Source organism: Giraffa tippelskirchi, chromosome 6, assembly GCF_054371585.1.
Source record: "Giraffa tippelskirchi isolate mGirTip1 chromosome 6, T2T-mGirTip1v1.2.pri, whole genome shotgun sequence".
In the NCBI taxonomy this organism is placed as follows: domain Eukaryota; kingdom Metazoa; phylum Chordata; class Mammalia; order Artiodactyla; family Giraffidae; genus Giraffa; species Giraffa tippelskirchi.
Window position 1 is genome coordinate 60,647,542 of NC_137280.1, and position 15,765 is coordinate 60,663,306.

Sequence of the window (15,765 nt, forward strand, 5' to 3'; positions counted from 1 at the left end):
ACATGGCAGTTTGTTTAATTCTCCCCACCCCTTAGCCTAGAAGTTCTCAACCTTGGCTGTATGTTAGAACCACCAGGAAAGTGCTCTGGAAGTACCAGTATCCAACTGCTCCAGAGATCAATTTAGTTGCTTTGTGCTGGAGCCTAGACATCGGTTTGTTTTAAACACTGAGGTGATGCTAATATGCAGCCAGGATTGTGAACATCTGTACTGGACACTTGGAGACACTGAATGGACGTACTGTATTTTATGTAGTCAAGTCTGATCTTGTTTCTGAAATTTATGAATTCTTAGTTAATTGAAGAAAATTTGGCTAAAGCGGAACAAGCATGTCTAAATACTGACTGGCGAATTCAAGCTTTACATAAACAAAGGTGCAGTGATCTACACCGGAATGAATGTTACCAGGAAATAGCTAAACTCCTTCAGAAAAACAGGAAGAAAGAAATAGAAGTATTAAACGCCATGATGGAAGGGGAAGCTAAAAAGGTAAGAATGATATTATAAACTTCTTGTTAATTATTTAAATCTTGAAATAGTATGTAACCAAGTGGCAAAAGCATCAAACCAAATAATTTTTGTTTGAAAAGATCTTAAAGATGATCTAATTTTAGTAGGTATTGCTCAGAAAAGTCCAATATTGATGCCACCTAAGAATGACTAACCCACTCCAGTATTCTTGCTTAGAGAATCCCATGGACAGAGGAGCCTGGCAGGCTGCGATCCATAGGATTGCAAAGAATCAGACAGGACTGAAGCAACTTGGCATGCACATGTGCAAGAATGACATGACAAGAATGAGTGTCTTTCTAAGTTACATTAGTGTCTCAACTTTCTAGCTTCCTGTATTTGTTCTTGTTCATTGTATACTAGTACTTTAATTCACTGAGTTTGTTATACTAATAACATAAAAGACTTTGAACAGTTAGGAAATATATATAGAGCTACTAGTAACAAAACCCAAAATAACGGTAACTACAAGCAAGATAGAAATATTTTTCTTTTTCACATGAAGAAGTCTGGAGTAGGCAGTCCAGGGTTGGTATCCTGTCTCCAAGATCATCAGGAAAACTGCCTCCTTCAACTTTTCTGCATGACTTCCTGGAGTGTGTCTTTCATTCGCAAGGACACCTTTCCATCCATTAATTTTAAAAACTCAAAACAAAACAACCAAACCAAAGCACCTCAATCCCTTAATATTTGAGATCCGAAATGTACTGAAATGAATTATTTCAGTGACAGCTGGGACCTACATGTTTACGTGGTACTGAGGCTTTGAGTGGTAGGGACGTCAGAAGTGCCTCTGCTTTCAAGGTTCTTCAACAGCCATGAGCCAGGATAGGAACCCAAATTACGTAATACCAAATAGAGGAAACAAACAGGCTTATTTCACTGTAGGAACTTGCATTTAGCACAATCTTTGTATCTTTTTTTTTTCATTAATTTGTATTTAGTGGGAGGAAGCTGAAGAAAAAGACTTTCATTTGAAGTCAGAAAAGAAAACTGCTGCTCTTTCAGATGCATCTAGAAGATGGTTCCTAGAGAAAGAGATACATGATGCTCAGCATCCGTGTGATAAAGGTGAGCGTTCCTTCATGGTGTTACACATTCATTCATTTCATATGATCTCTTGTCATGGATAAATCCTTACATGTGTTTTCGTACTTCTAGTCAAATAATTGCTCAGCTAAAAGATAATCACTAGTTACTTTTTTTGATCAGGAAGACTGGGCTGAGGAGGTGGAGCTGTTTAAAAGAAAAAAGCTCCAAGAAAAATTTCTCAACCATCCTATAGAATTCTGTTTTATTCCATGGCTTCATGGTCCTGGGCATCTCCTTAATATACTAGAATATAATTTGTTCCCAAAGTGCTATATCAAGTTAATTTTAGTAAAAAAAAAGTGTGCTTTGCCAATAACTTGTCCTCAGAACAGCAGTATATGAAAGTAGCATGAGGAAACTTACTATAGGATCTAATCAAACGTTAGGTTTTGGTGCAAGGCTTCCCTTGTGGCTCAGCTGGTAAAGAATCCACCTGCAATGCGGGAGACCTGGGTTTGATCCCTGGGTTTGATCCCTGGGTTGGGAAGATCCCCTGGAGAAGGGAAAGGCTACCCACTCCAGTATTCTGGCCTGGAGAGTTCCATGAACTGTATGGTGTATGGGGTTGCAAAGAGTCGGACACAACTAAGCGACTTTCACTTTTCACTTACAGTGGCATTCAATGAAAAATCAAAACTGTAACTTAAAATTCTAAAACAGGGACTCCCCTGGTGGTCCAGTGGTTAAGACTTTGCCTTCCAATGCAGGGAGTGCCTGGTTCGATCCCTGGTCGAGGAGTTAAGATCCCACATGCCTTGCGGCCAAAAAACCAAAAATATAAAAAACAGAAACAATATTGTAACAAATTCAATAAAGTTTAAAAAAAAAAATTCTAAAACAGTACAGATACAGGGAACTTCTATTTTACTATACCTTATATTGTTTCAGTCTTTTATAAAATGTGTATGTATTACTTTTTAAAATAACAGCCTTATTGCTATATAATTCACATGCCATACCATTCACCTATACAAAGTATTCAATTCAATAGTATTGTATTACCATATATTAAATATATTCAGAGTGGTTCAGCCATCACCACAATCAACTCTAGAACATCTACAGCACCCCCAATAACCCCATGCCCATTCGCAGTCATAGCTCGTTTCCTATCACTCCCCCCAGCCCCTGGCAACCACTGATCTACTCCTGTCTCTGTAGCCTTGCCTGTTCAGGAAATTTCATGTAAATAGAATCATAGAATATGTGGTCCTTTGTATCTGACTTATTTCACCTAGATAATGTTTTGAGGTTCAACCATGTTGTAGCAGGTATGAGTACTTCATTCCTTTTTAATGCTGAGTAATATTCCACTGTATGGGTATTCCATGTTTTATTTATCCATTCATTAACTGGTGGACATTGGGTTGTGTCTAATTCAGGGCTTTTATGACTAATGCAGCTGTGTATTACCTTAATTACTTTTGTAGTGCACAAATTTGAAAAGTAAAAATAGAAATTAGATGCCATCATGATCATTTAACTAGGCTGCTTTTGAAACCCCTCATTACCTCTCATGCTTTTGAGTTTAGGTCTCAAATAGTACTCAGAGCCCTTAGGCATGCTCTGTTTAAAACCTGCTTGTAGAAGACACTAACCATTGGAGCTTCCTTACTCCCTAGCCCTGTCACACGGACCCCTACATTAGAAGGAAACAATTGAACCTTTTCAAGAACCTCTGAATTTAGAGACAGTAAAAAGGGAAGAAACTGCAAAAAACTGCTTGCATCCGTGTCTTCCTATATTTGGGTCTTCCACGTCCATAGTGTCTTCTGTTCTGTCACTTACGTTTTGTCAACATCCCTAAGGTTCACCAACCAGAGATAGTTTGGTTGATAATCATCCATCTTCAAAAGGCATATGTATAAGGATTTGATCATTGCCTTAATCAGGGTGTAGAAATTAAATCCATGTCATTTAATCCTAAAACTGGGGGATAATTGGCTATAATTAGGAAAATGGCATTTTGATCACAGGTGCTTGTCACTCAGAGCTAGAAGGGAGGCACAGGAAGTAGAAACAGGCAAGTGTGCCAACAACAGACTGGTTATTTAAATGTTGCCTAGTGCCAGTATCTCTTAGCAATGGGGAGGAAATTGTTACCGTTTCCCAGAAAACAGAACCTTCTGGACAATACCAGTGGCTCACTGCCACTAAAATTCCAGGCCCATAAACTTAAATTGAAGCTGAATAGCAATGTCTTATAAAATTAGTCCAGATTTGTAATGGGCAAAAGATTTTAACAGTTCTCCAAAGAAGATATTCAAATGGCCAACACACATATGAAGAGCTGTTCAGCCTAAATTAGTCATTGTGCTTGCATGCTAAGTTGCTTCTGTCATATCAGACTCTGTGATACCATGGACTGTAGCCCGCCAGGCTCCTCCAAACATGGGGATTCCCCAGGCAAGAATACAGGAGTGGGTTGCCATGCCCTCTTCCAGAGGATCTTCCTAAATTAGTCATTAGGGAAATACAAATCAAAACCACATGGGAAAAAAAAATTAAAAATGAGATGCGGCTTCACGATCAGTTAGCATCAATGTAATCCATTTTAAGTGTGGGCAAGGACCAGCCAAACCAGAGCAGTGCTGGTGGGAATGTGACGTATGCAGCCTCTTCGGGAAACAGTCTGGCAGTTCCTCAAAAGGTTAAACACAGAGAGACTGTATATGACCCAGCGGTTCTACTCCTAGATACATACCCAGAGAACTGAAAATATATCCCTGCAAAAACTTGTGTATTGAATTGCCCAGAGTGTCAATATTCATAGTAGCCAAAAAAAGAGAAACAACCCAAATACCCATCAAATGAGGAATGGATAAAATAAATTGGTATACCTATACAATGGAATTTTATTTAGTGATAAAAAGGAATTAACTGATTGATGCTACAAAATGGATGGACTTTGAGAATCTTATGCTAAGTTAAAGAAGCTAGACCAGAAGGCTGCAAGTTATGTGATTCTCTTCACGAAATGTCCAGAATAGGCAAATCTGTAGAGGCAGAAGGGGGTTAGTGGTTTGCAGGTGGGAGGAGTAGGGGAGTAGGCTACCAGTGTATATAGGGTTTATTTTAGGGATGGTGAAAATGTTCTAGAATTAGTGGTGATGATTACACAACCCTCAGTGTACTAAAAACACTGAATTGTACCCTTTAAAGGGGTGAATTTTGTGGTAAGTGAATTATCTTAACAAAATTTATTGTTTTAATGACATTAGTAAATGCTGGTGGCCAGGCGGAGCCACAGGTTTTTAAAATAACTGGGCCTTGAAGAAAGGGAGGAGCCTGGAGCAGTGGGAGGACCTTTCAGGGAGGGAGGATCTCATGGTGAGGTGACAGGAATGCCTAGTCCCAGCTTCATGGTAAAGGAAGATAAGGCTTAAATAAACTTAGCCAGAGTCACTAAGCTGTGTCCTTCTGGTTAGTTTCTTTACTCATGTTTAATCTGTGTTTATTAGGAAGTGTTTCCTGGTGTTTCCTCATTTGTAAAATGAGAAGATTATAGACTAGGTGATCTGTAATTTTGTTACACACCATTTTCTAACCCCTCATGGTTTGTGGGCCTCCCAAAGGATCTCTCTCAAGAACACACACATACATACACACCATTTTCCCTTACTGTTTTTGTGGATTGACCAATTAAAGCCTCCATGAGCTACCCTCGTATGAGTTGCTTCAGCCATGTCTGACTCTTTGCAACCCCATGGACGGTAGCCCACCAGACTCCTTTGTCCATGGGATTCTCCAGGCAAGAACACTGGAGTGGGTTGCCATGCCCTCCTCCAGGGGATCTTCCTGAACCAGGGATCGAACCCATATCTCCTGTGTCTCCTGCATTGGTAGACAGATTCTTTACCACTAGCGCCACCTTGTCTGAGAGAGAACTTGTTAAAAGTAATCAATCAGTGGCAGAAACTTGCCTGTTATGGTGATTCAGGTTAGGCTAACTGGTGCAGAGGGCTTCAGTACAAGGATGGTTCAAGAGAGTGACAGGGACCTTCAGTGCCAGGCTGAGCAGTTAGGCTTCATCCTGTTAACCATCCTGGCAGACAGCAGAGTGACCTGTGGAATACCAAGAACAAGGCTTCCCTCCCAGGCAAGGAATGCAGTTAGGGAAAGGAAGGAGATTTAGTTTGTTCCTTTTTGCTCCTTTTGAATTTTGTGTGGTACATGTAGTACCACTTCAGAAAAAGATAATTTTAAATAATAAGAATCACCTTTGGGGCTTTAAAATAAATACCTTAATTAAATGAAGGAAATAAGCTACAGTACAAGAAGTATAGAAAAAAGAACTTTGACCTTTTACCTTTCTGTTATAATTAGCAAGTGACCGGCAATTTTTTAGGTGCATGACAAATTGTTTGTTTGTTTTTTTTTAAAATACATATTCAGAGATTTCCTTGGTGGCTCAGTGGTAAAGAATCCGCCTGCCAATGCAGGAGATGCAGGTTTGATCCCTGGTCCAGAAAGATCCCACGTGCCGTGGAGCAACTAAGCCCATGTGCCACTATGACTGAGTCTATGCTCTAGAGCCCGGGAGCCCCAACTCCTGAGCCCAAACACCCTAGAGCCCGTGCTCCGCAATAAGAGAGGCCGAGCTCCAGGCACCACAACTAGAGAAGAGCCCACACAGCAACTAAAACCCAGCACAGCCAAAAAGACAAATAAAATTATTTTTTAAAAAATACATATTCAGGGCCTCACCAACAGTGATTTAATTTCATAGATCTAAGATAGAAACTGGAAAGCTAGATTTTTGTTTTAAAGTTTTACAGGTGAATCTGCTCAGCAGTGTTTGAAACATTGCTATAAGCAAAGGAGGGAACCATTGGCCCCTCCGTGGTTATAACCCAGTCCTTTGGAAGGATGAATTAAGCAGCCGTGGGCAGGATGGATTTGCGAGGACAGATGAGAGACACGGAACTGTGCGAACTCAGACTTGGCAGATCTGATATGTGAATCATCTCTGCAGTAGTGGTTGCCTAGCCTATGCCAGAACACTGACAGAGCTGTGAGCTCATTACCTTATTCCAGTTTCTACCATTATTTTATTTAAAAGTTGTTCCTTCCTTATATGTAGCTGAATCTGCTCTTCTTTTTGTAAATCTTCTGATTAAAAACTGTTCTCTGGTCAGTGAAGTGAAAGTCGCTCAGTCGTGTCCGACTCTCTTCCTCCACAGACTATAGAATCGATGGGATTCTCCAGGCCAGAATACTGGAGTGGGTAGCCTTTCCCTTTCTCCAGAGGATCTTCCCAACCCAGGGATCAAACCCAGGTCTCCTGCATTGCAGGCGGATTCTTTACCAGTTGAGCCACAAGGGAAGCCCATTCTCTGGTCAGAATGGCCATCAAAAAAGTCTCTAAAAACATACTGGAGAGGGTGTGGAGAAAAGGGAACCTTCTTACACAACTGATGGGAAGGTAAATTGATGCAGCCACTATGGAGAACAGTGTGGAGGTACCTTTAAAAAACTAAAAATAGAATTACCATATGGTCTAGCAATTCCACTCCTGGGCATGTATCCAGAAAAGACAAATTCAAATTCAAAAAGATACATGCACCCCATTGTTCACTGCAGCACTGTTCACGATAGCCAAGACACAGAAGCAGACTTAAATGTCCATTGACAGATAATGGATAAAGATGATGTGGTACATGTATACAGTGGAATGCTACTCAGCCTTGAAAAAGGATAACACCATTTGCTGCAATATGGATGGACACAAGTATCATACCATGTGAAGTACATCAGATAAAGTCAAATATTGTATCACTTATATGTGAAATCTAAAAAAATGTTACAAATGAACTTATTTACAAACAGACCTCACAGACAGAAAACAAACTTATAGTTACCAAAGGGGGAAGCAGGGGAGAAGGATAAATAAGTATGGGATTAACAGATACATACACTACTGTATATAAAATAAAGACCTACTGTATGACACAGGGAACTATATTCAGTATCTTGTAATAACCCAGAATATAGAAGAATATGAAAAAGAATACATAACTGAATCATTTTGCTGTACACTTGAGACTAATACAACATTGTAAATCAACTACAACTAAAAAACTTTTCTGGAGAATGCAGAAAAGTACTACCTCTGCTACATGATAGCCCTTCAATTACTTGAAGATGACTCATATTCTATTCCCTGACACCAGTTCAAATTAGTCATTTGGTAATCCATTGTCTTGGGCTTCCCAGGTGGCTCAGTGGTGAAGAATTCACCTGCAATGGAGGAGACAGGAGTTTGATCCCTGGGTCGGGAAGATTCCCTAGAGAAGGAAATGGCAACCTGCTCCAGTTGGGGTTGCAAAAAGAGTCGACACGACTTAGCATGCACACACATTATCGTAAAGACTCATTGACCTAAAACTATGAGTTGAAACCATTAGCTGAAGTTCTTGAGCCCAGGTAAAGGCAGGTATCACCTTGCTGAGTCTGTGTGACCCGAGCAGTCTGGGTCCGACTCGTGGAGGCTTGGGCCTTAGTGACGGGGGTAGAAAGGAAGGGGCATCCTAAGCGACGTTAGGATGAAAAAAATAAAGACTCTGATATCTTACTGGATGTAAAGCTGTAGGAGTTAGGAGACAGCAAAAACAAAGCTAAAGGATGAGGATTAAAAAAAAGTAGGAGGCACTGGTTAGAATGCTGCCATGCTTCCCAGTCTTAAGAAGCCTGGGTGAAACTTGCCCATCGCTGCATCTGATGTGCTGTGTCCTGTGATCAGGTCCTGCTTGGGTAAAGCTGATAGTGATCAGCTCCCAGTTGTTCTCAAGAAAGGCTTGCTAGCCATGTTTCATAGTCTCTCCCAGCAATTGTTTGGGATCGCTGTCCTAGCACCTGTATTTTTTCAGTTGTCTGTTGGTTTTTTGTTTTCACTAAAGGTGTTTTTAAAGTACTTTACTTTCAGCTCAGCTTTTAATTCTCAGTAACTGCACTTTGCTTGCCTTTTGAATGGTGACAGCATTCTTCCCAGAGTAGAAAAGTAAGGGGCTTTTTATCCTTGGCAATTTTAATTTACTAGGGACCATTTGGAATTAATCAAGGCTTTCTATACACACCATTCTTTCATTTTTTTCCACTTTTATAACAGTACCCAAGTGCCTAGATGAACAGGTCACCTCAGGCTGTCTGCCTAGAACCTCACAATTAAACGACATTTCTGAAATGGAGTCCTTGACACAGAGTAAGTCAATGAACAAGAAAGATGTCTCCTATCATGTTTAAGGAATGTTTAAGGAAGAGTGGGGGTGTCCCAGGTGGCTCAGTGATAAAGAATCCTCCTGCCAACCCAGGAGACACGGGTTCAGTCCCTGGGTCAGGAAGATCCCCTGGAGAAGCAAATGGCAACCCACTCCAGTATTCCTGCCTGGAGAATCCCATGGACAGAGGAGCCTGGCAGGTTACAGTTCATGGGGTCACAAAGAGTCAGACACAACTCAGCGACTAAACAATAACAAGGCAAGATTGTGGCTTAAATTATATTTACAGCACATTGAGACCATTTTCCCAGGGCACTGATCATGGAAATCCTAAAGTGGAAGCAGCAAGATTCTCAAGTTTCCAGCTGGGGAAAAACTGGGTCAGACCAAACCCCAAGTAAGGAAAGTTTGCCAGATATCATTAATGCAACTGTTTCTTCAGCACCAGCACTGCTGCCCAAAACATGGCTGGAGGCGCCGATAGAAGTCTGTCACTGACTAAATTAATGGTATTCATAACTATTTTTTTTACATCCTTGTGAAAAGAAAATCTCAGGATTAGTTTTCAAAGCTATTCTGTATTTGAGTTTTCTCGACTCTTCTGGGCTGAGCTGCCTCCAGCAACCATTGGAAACATGAGTCTGCTCTGGACTCCAAGATGCACTGCGGGGCCAGCTCGCTCAGAATTGCTGAGGGCAAAGGGCTCCGTGCTGATTAGTTGCCTTTTGATCCCTTGACTTGATTCACTGGAAGTTTTTGTTTATTTCTGAAAGGGATGGGATGGAATGGAAACATCTTACAGAAATGCAGTCCATAAAGGAGCTAACAGTTTCCCCAGTAAAGAACTTGATTTGTTTTTAAAAGGAGGGGAGAGGACAGGAAACTCAGACTCTGAACCAACTTCTTCAATAAAGTGAAAGTGAAAGTGAAGTTGCTCAGTCGTGTCTGACTCTTTGCGACCCCCATGGACTGTAGCCTACCAGGCTTCTCCATCCATGGGATTTTCCAGGCAGGAGTACTGGAGTGGGGTGCCATTTCCTTCTCCAGGGGATCTTCCCGACCCAGGGATCGAACCCGGGTCTCCCGCATCGGAGGCAGATGCTTTAACCTCTGAGCCACCAGGGAAGTCCTTACTGTCATATAAATGAAGCAGAACTTCACAAGGTCCTTTGAGTTCTTTTAAAAGAACAGATTTTTATAGGATGTCCCCCAAAGACCAGCTTTATAAAAAATATACCTAACAACAAGTCATGAGTTCCAGTATGGTATAAAATACATTCACTAACATACATACTCTTATGTGCATCTCTAAACACTGTGTCAGGATATGAAATTAACCAAAAGTCATGCATAAGTCAGATGAAAGTACAGAAGATTCTCAACTATTCTGTACTCCAACACATCAGAATTTTTAACTAGATATTCTAAACTTCAAAATCGAGTTGACATTTGGCAAGTTTCTTACTTGGCAACAAAATGAAAAAGCATAAATGTTTTATTCCTTGGGGGAAAAATAGTTTGCTAAGTTTGTAACTAAGTTTCAGAGAAGTGTGTTTTTAAGATGCTTCTTTATTGAATTCCAGTATTTACTACCCCTCTAAATCAATATGAAATGGCTGTTACACTTAGATACATTGTAATGTTCTAAGCTTGATTCTGGACTTTCCTTGTGTTGGTCACTGTAAAAAGTACTTGATTTATTTATTGAATCATTAGGAAGTGGTCATGGTGTATATATTTCACTATTAATTTTGGCACCTTGGAATTTTCTTATTACAATAAACACTGTGGTGAAGAAACTTACTATTGTAAAAAACCCAGATTCTCTTAGACAAGCTTTCTTCCTGATTTAAAAGTTACTCTATATTCCCAAATCAAAAAAAAAAAAGATAAACAACCCAAAGCATTTGTTCAATCCACCAAATATTTGACTTGTAAATGGAACCTCACAGAACCAGGTAATACATCAGGCTTTTCTGTGTAAGAAATTTGATTTAGAATATTCATTTCATTATTGGTCTTTGCAACATATTTACATTTAAACACTATACCATTGCTCAAACTAACTACTGTTAATTTTAAATTTTGTTTCCAAGTTTCATTAAACCAGAGAAAAATGCACTGGGACGCCATGGAACAGGATCTCATGGAGAGAGTGAGAAACCTCCGCCAGAGACTCGCCACCCAGGCTCAGAACAGATGTCAAACGCCTCACCTTTTGGCCACATAGGCTGGTCACCTTGAGACAGTTAGAGAGCAAGATACTTATTTTGCAACCAGTGCTACTGATTTTCAGATTATTTATTTTAAATGCCTATAAAGATCAACCTTTTGTATGAAAAATATGTGTATAAAAATTATGTGTTCTTAATTCTGGTGCTTTGGGACTTGTAAATAAATGGCTTATTATTATTATACTTTTCACAATAAAAAAATATTTGAAGCTTTTAAAGCTTTGTATGAGGCCCTTTCAGGTTGCAGGGACCAGCATGAACTTCAGGGACTTAAGTTGATGAGGTTTTATTTTAAGGATAAACGGAGAAATAAAGAACAGGACAGCATATCAACAGCTGTGCACCTAGGACCTGAACTCAACAGCAGCTCCAGAGCACGAGCGGTGAGGAGAGGCCCGCCCCACGGCCCCTCCATCTCCCAGCAGCAGGGCCTCCCCTCACCTCAACCCCACCGCGCTCACTGCACCCGGCCGCTGTCTCTGCTTCTTTGCACGGCACTGACTCAGCTCTGCAGCACAGCGCTGGCTGGCAGATTACTTCCCCAAACCCATTTCTAAAAGGAGCATAGAAGTAGCACACGGTCAGGTTCCTGGTACGGTGCTTAACACACAGTGCATTGTGCAGAAGAGTGTCTTTTTTTGGCACAGAGTATAACCTTACGGTGAACCAAATGCTCTGTTTTGTCCAAAGTCCTCAGATAATATCCCATCACTGCAAGGCATTGGATTCCCAGGAGCACCTTGTCAGCCTCATTATCTTGCTGTTTTCAGTTAGGTGCAAACATGCTTTCGTGGCACAGGCTGGTGTGTGTGACAACAAAATCACAGGATATAAAATATTTTGGGTGTGATGGGAACTTTAGGTGAGCAATCTCTAGCTCGCCAACAGCATTCGACTTCTAAAATACTGTGATTCTGCCAACTAGAATCAGCTGGTTATTGCATTTCTGACCTCTACTTCAAGTCCTCTTTTACTAGAATTTACAGCCACTCATATTGATTTTGCAAACTACACATAGTCCTCTTTTATAATATTTTAAACTTCACAAAGTTTCTATTCATCCAGTGAAAGTGAGTTATACATACAATCACATAAAGTTCTTTATTACATTCCTCCTCCTGGTTTTCTCTAAGCCTACAATTCTCCCAGTAATAATCTTGATAAAATCACTGGCTTAGCAGAGTTCAGATACTTGGCTGAGTCTCTTCAGTCACGTGGGTTTGGTTGTCATTTCAAAGGTTATCACATTTAATGAAGTAAATTTTTGATTATCTCTTCCTGCCTTTTGACAGTCTATCCTCAACCTGACCCCATTTCCTTCATAATATAAATTCTCTGGGAATTGAATGAAGATTGAGCTTGGCTAAAATTCCCACACTAGCTACATTGACAAAGCTTTTCTCCAGTACTCCGAGTTAGCTGGAGAAGAGCAGTTCCTAAAGGCCTGCTTTCATATCACATTCATAGGGTTTCTTTATGGCTGGAGAAATGCAGGCCCTCAGCTAAATTCCTCTCCACGTCGACTCCACTTAAAGAGTCTAGTATGGGTTCAAACGGTGATGAATACGTTACTGACTTGGTTAAATACCTTTTCACATCAATTGCATTCACATGACTTCTCTCTGGTATGAATTCTCTGATGAGCAAGATTTGCACATTTGCCAAGGCCTTTCCACAGTGACTCCACTTTGACCATTATAGTAGTAATGAATACGAGGACTAACAAAGGCTTAACTTACCAATGTGGGTGCACTTAACATTCTTAATGATTCATCTCAGATCAGTGTAAAGTCCAATCAGGGGATAAACCAAATCATTTGAACAGAAGTCTAGAATTATTAAACTATGATACTATATAAATGCTAAAGGAGGGACTTCCCTGGTAGTCCAGTGGCTAAGACAGCATCTAACGCAAGGGGCCCCAGTTTGATCCCTGGTTGGGGAATTAGATTCCATGTGCCACAGCTAAGAGTTTGCATGCCCCAACTAAAAGAGCACACATCGTAACAAAGATCCTGAGTATGGCAACTATTAATAAGAGCCAGCGCAGCCAAATATTTCTTTAAAATACTAAAGAGTGCCTAGGGTTGAGAGTACCCAAAGGAGGAGAAGCTCAGAAAGAGACCCCTCTCTCCCAAAGGCTCAGGTTCAGACTACACTGGACAGCAGAGGGGTTGGTGGGCCGCCCAGGCCAGAGCTGGCCCACATGCCCACCCAGGCAGCAGAAAGTAAGTCTCTGGGGTACAGACATTCCGAAGCTGCTGAGTCAAAGAAAGCTCATGGGGGAGTCAGGACCCTGAGTGCTGTCAGAGCATGTGGCCTGGTGTGTGTCCTGGCCAGCAACAGCCATGTTGGGAAGGGGAGGGTCCAGTAAGACAGGCTGGGACCTGGACCCTGTGCTGCAGTGCTTACACCTGGACAAACGTCTCCATCAACAAAATACAAAGAAACTGTAAGGGACTCAAAATAACTGTGTGCAAGCACATTTGGGGGCTTCCCAGATGGCACTAAAGTGGTAAAGAACCCCCCTGCCAATGCAGGAGATGTGGGTTTGATCCCTAGGTTGGGAGATCCCCTGGAGGAGGGCATAGCAACCCACTCCAGTATTCTTGCCTGAAGAATCCCCATGGACAGAGGAGCCTAGTGGGCCACAGTCCATAGGGTTGCACAGAGTCAGACATGACCGAAGTGACAGCACAATATCCCTTTACACTTCTGGTAATGTAGGAAATGGTTCACACCTAAGTGTCTTAATACTGTTGACTCAGCAAATTCTTTTTGACATTTATTCAGGATTTTCAGACTGTATGGGAAGGAAAGCAAAGAGCCAGACATGACTGAAGCGACTTAGCATGCATGCACAGCTGGGACAAATTATGAACAAGATACAAAAAGACCAAAAAATCCCAACTGCCACTTCTGAGAGCTGAGAGCAAAAACTGGGTGTCAGGAGAAAAAGCAGGGTACTGCATAGGTCCCCTAAGCACAGCACCACCAGAGGGGCAGGCAAGCCACTTAAGCCACCCTCTGGCCTGACCCCTGGACCCTACCCTCACCCTCACCCTCACCTGTGAAAGGAACAAGCTTGCCACTCACCTCAGGGAGCAAGAAAGAGACTGTTTTTACTCCCTCCTGCTGCAGCAGGGACCCCAGTAAAGCCTGGCCGGAAGTTCTTGTCTGTCCTCATCAATTTCTATTGACAAAGGAAGGCCAAGGGCCCCTGTTGGGAACAATGGGGAACCACCCGCTGGGGCACCCACAAACCAAGGCTGGAGACCAGGCGCTAAGGGCAGGCCAGAGTGCTGCTTCTGGCACCAGAACTGAGCATGCCAAGGAAGACTACAGCAAAGCAGTCATCAGGCTGGGCTGTGACGTCACTAAGAGACTGTGGGCTCCGGGCACACAGCTGGAGGGGGCACCGCTGGGTGTCCCCACACACTCCAGCCCGCGATGGACCACAAAGCAGTAAACCAGAAAAAAGAAAACAGCACCTCTTGAGCTAGAAAGAGAAGCCCCATTCCTTCTGCAGTGTCCTCCAGCGCCCTCTACTGGCAGCCTAACACCGTGCACACTGAGGAGACAGGCGTAAAGGGTCCCATCCATGGTTGCAGCACTGAAGAGTGAATTTGGAGCTCAGAGACCATGAATGGATCTCGGGCACTCTCATGCAATTGAAAGTATCTCTAACAGTTTACTTGGTTGCTTGACAGAATAATGGCTTCAGTGTTGGCCTCCTTAATCACTCGGAGATGCTAGAATTTCCCTAGTGTGATGCAGATGAAGGTATAGAAAGGCACCAACAGAGGAGTGGATCTGTCACTTACGAACTTCACTCTCTTCCCAGCTACATGCTCAGCTCTCAAGACACACTCCCTTTACTCAGTGCCTTAAGAAGGGAGTACCTGAAAATTTGGAAAATTCTGTGACAAAAGATGCCTGTTGGACTTTCCTGGTGGGCCCGTGGTTAAGAATCCACCTGCCAATGAAGGGGACACAGGTTCGATCCCTGGTCCAGGAAGGTCCCACATGCCTCAGGGCAACTAAGCCCCATACCACAACTACTGAAGCCACCACAATGAGAAGCCAGAACCCACGGCAATGAAGAGTAGCCCCTACTAGCTGTATCTAGAAAAAGCCCATGCACAGCAGTGAAGACCCAGCGAGCCAAAAATAACATTAATTTTAAAAAATGATGCCTATTGATATGCTTCCTAATTTCAGTGGGGATGATGGGATGGATTCATGAAGCAGAGGCCAAATGATAGTGGCTTAACTGCCAAATGCTAGTCACTCAGTTGTGTCCAACTCTTTGGGACCCCGTGGACTGTAGCCCACCAGGCTCCTCTGTCCATAGACTTCTCCAGGCAAGTGGGTAGCCATTGCTTTTTCCAGGGGATCTTCCCAACCCAGGGATCAAACCTGGGTCTCCCACATTACAGACAGATTCTTTGCTGTCTGAGCCACCAAGATCACCATTTATAGCTGCAGGCAGCAGAAAAGTATTAAGTGATTCTTGGCTATCACTGATTATGTTTTCCCCAAGAATGAAACAGATAAGCAGCCTACTAAATATTACTTGATATATCTAACAGGAAATCTTAAGATCTGGTGGCCGAAAACCAGATTTGAGTCATTGTTACTGAACCTAAATAGGGTCCACCACTCGCCTGCATGCAGTAAAGTCAATCTATCCACACTGGGTTGTGGTGAAG

General features: G+C 42.1%; 1 protein-coding gene and 1 long non-coding RNA gene across 17 annotated transcripts in view; one reads left to right on the plus strand and one right to left on the minus strand.

Annotated features, from left to right (window-relative positions):
* TBC1D31 (TBC1 domain family member 31) overlaps positions 1–11,271 on the plus strand; it is a 62,557-nt gene extending 51,286 nt beyond the window's left edge. For 8 of the 16 annotated variants that reach the window (XM_081498902.1, XM_081498901.1, XM_081498896.1 and 5 more), the window contains 4 exons: positions 295–489; positions 1,455–1,581; positions 8,711–8,803; positions 10,916–11,271. In XM_081498902.1, the coding sequence (XP_081355028.1) occupies positions 295–489; positions 1,455–1,581; positions 8,711–8,803; positions 10,916–11,049 (549 nt within the window). In that variant the 3' untranslated portion in view covers positions 11,050–11,271. Of the gene's footprint in view, positions 1–294; positions 490–1,454; positions 1,582–4,023; positions 4,027–8,710; positions 8,804–10,915 lie in introns of all 16 variants that reach the window. The other 8 variants (XM_081498905.1, XM_081498899.1, XM_081498907.1 and 5 more) reach the window with 2 other exon arrangements.
* LOC145509676 (uncharacterized) lies at positions 996–14,354 on the minus strand. Its single transcript, XR_014056296.1, has 2 exons — positions 14,150–14,354; positions 996–3,531 (listed from the first exon to the last, which is right to left on the minus strand). It is a non-coding gene; the product is annotated as an uncharacterized LOC145509676 (long non-coding RNA).
* Between the last annotated feature and the right edge of the window lie 1,411 nt (positions 14,355–15,765).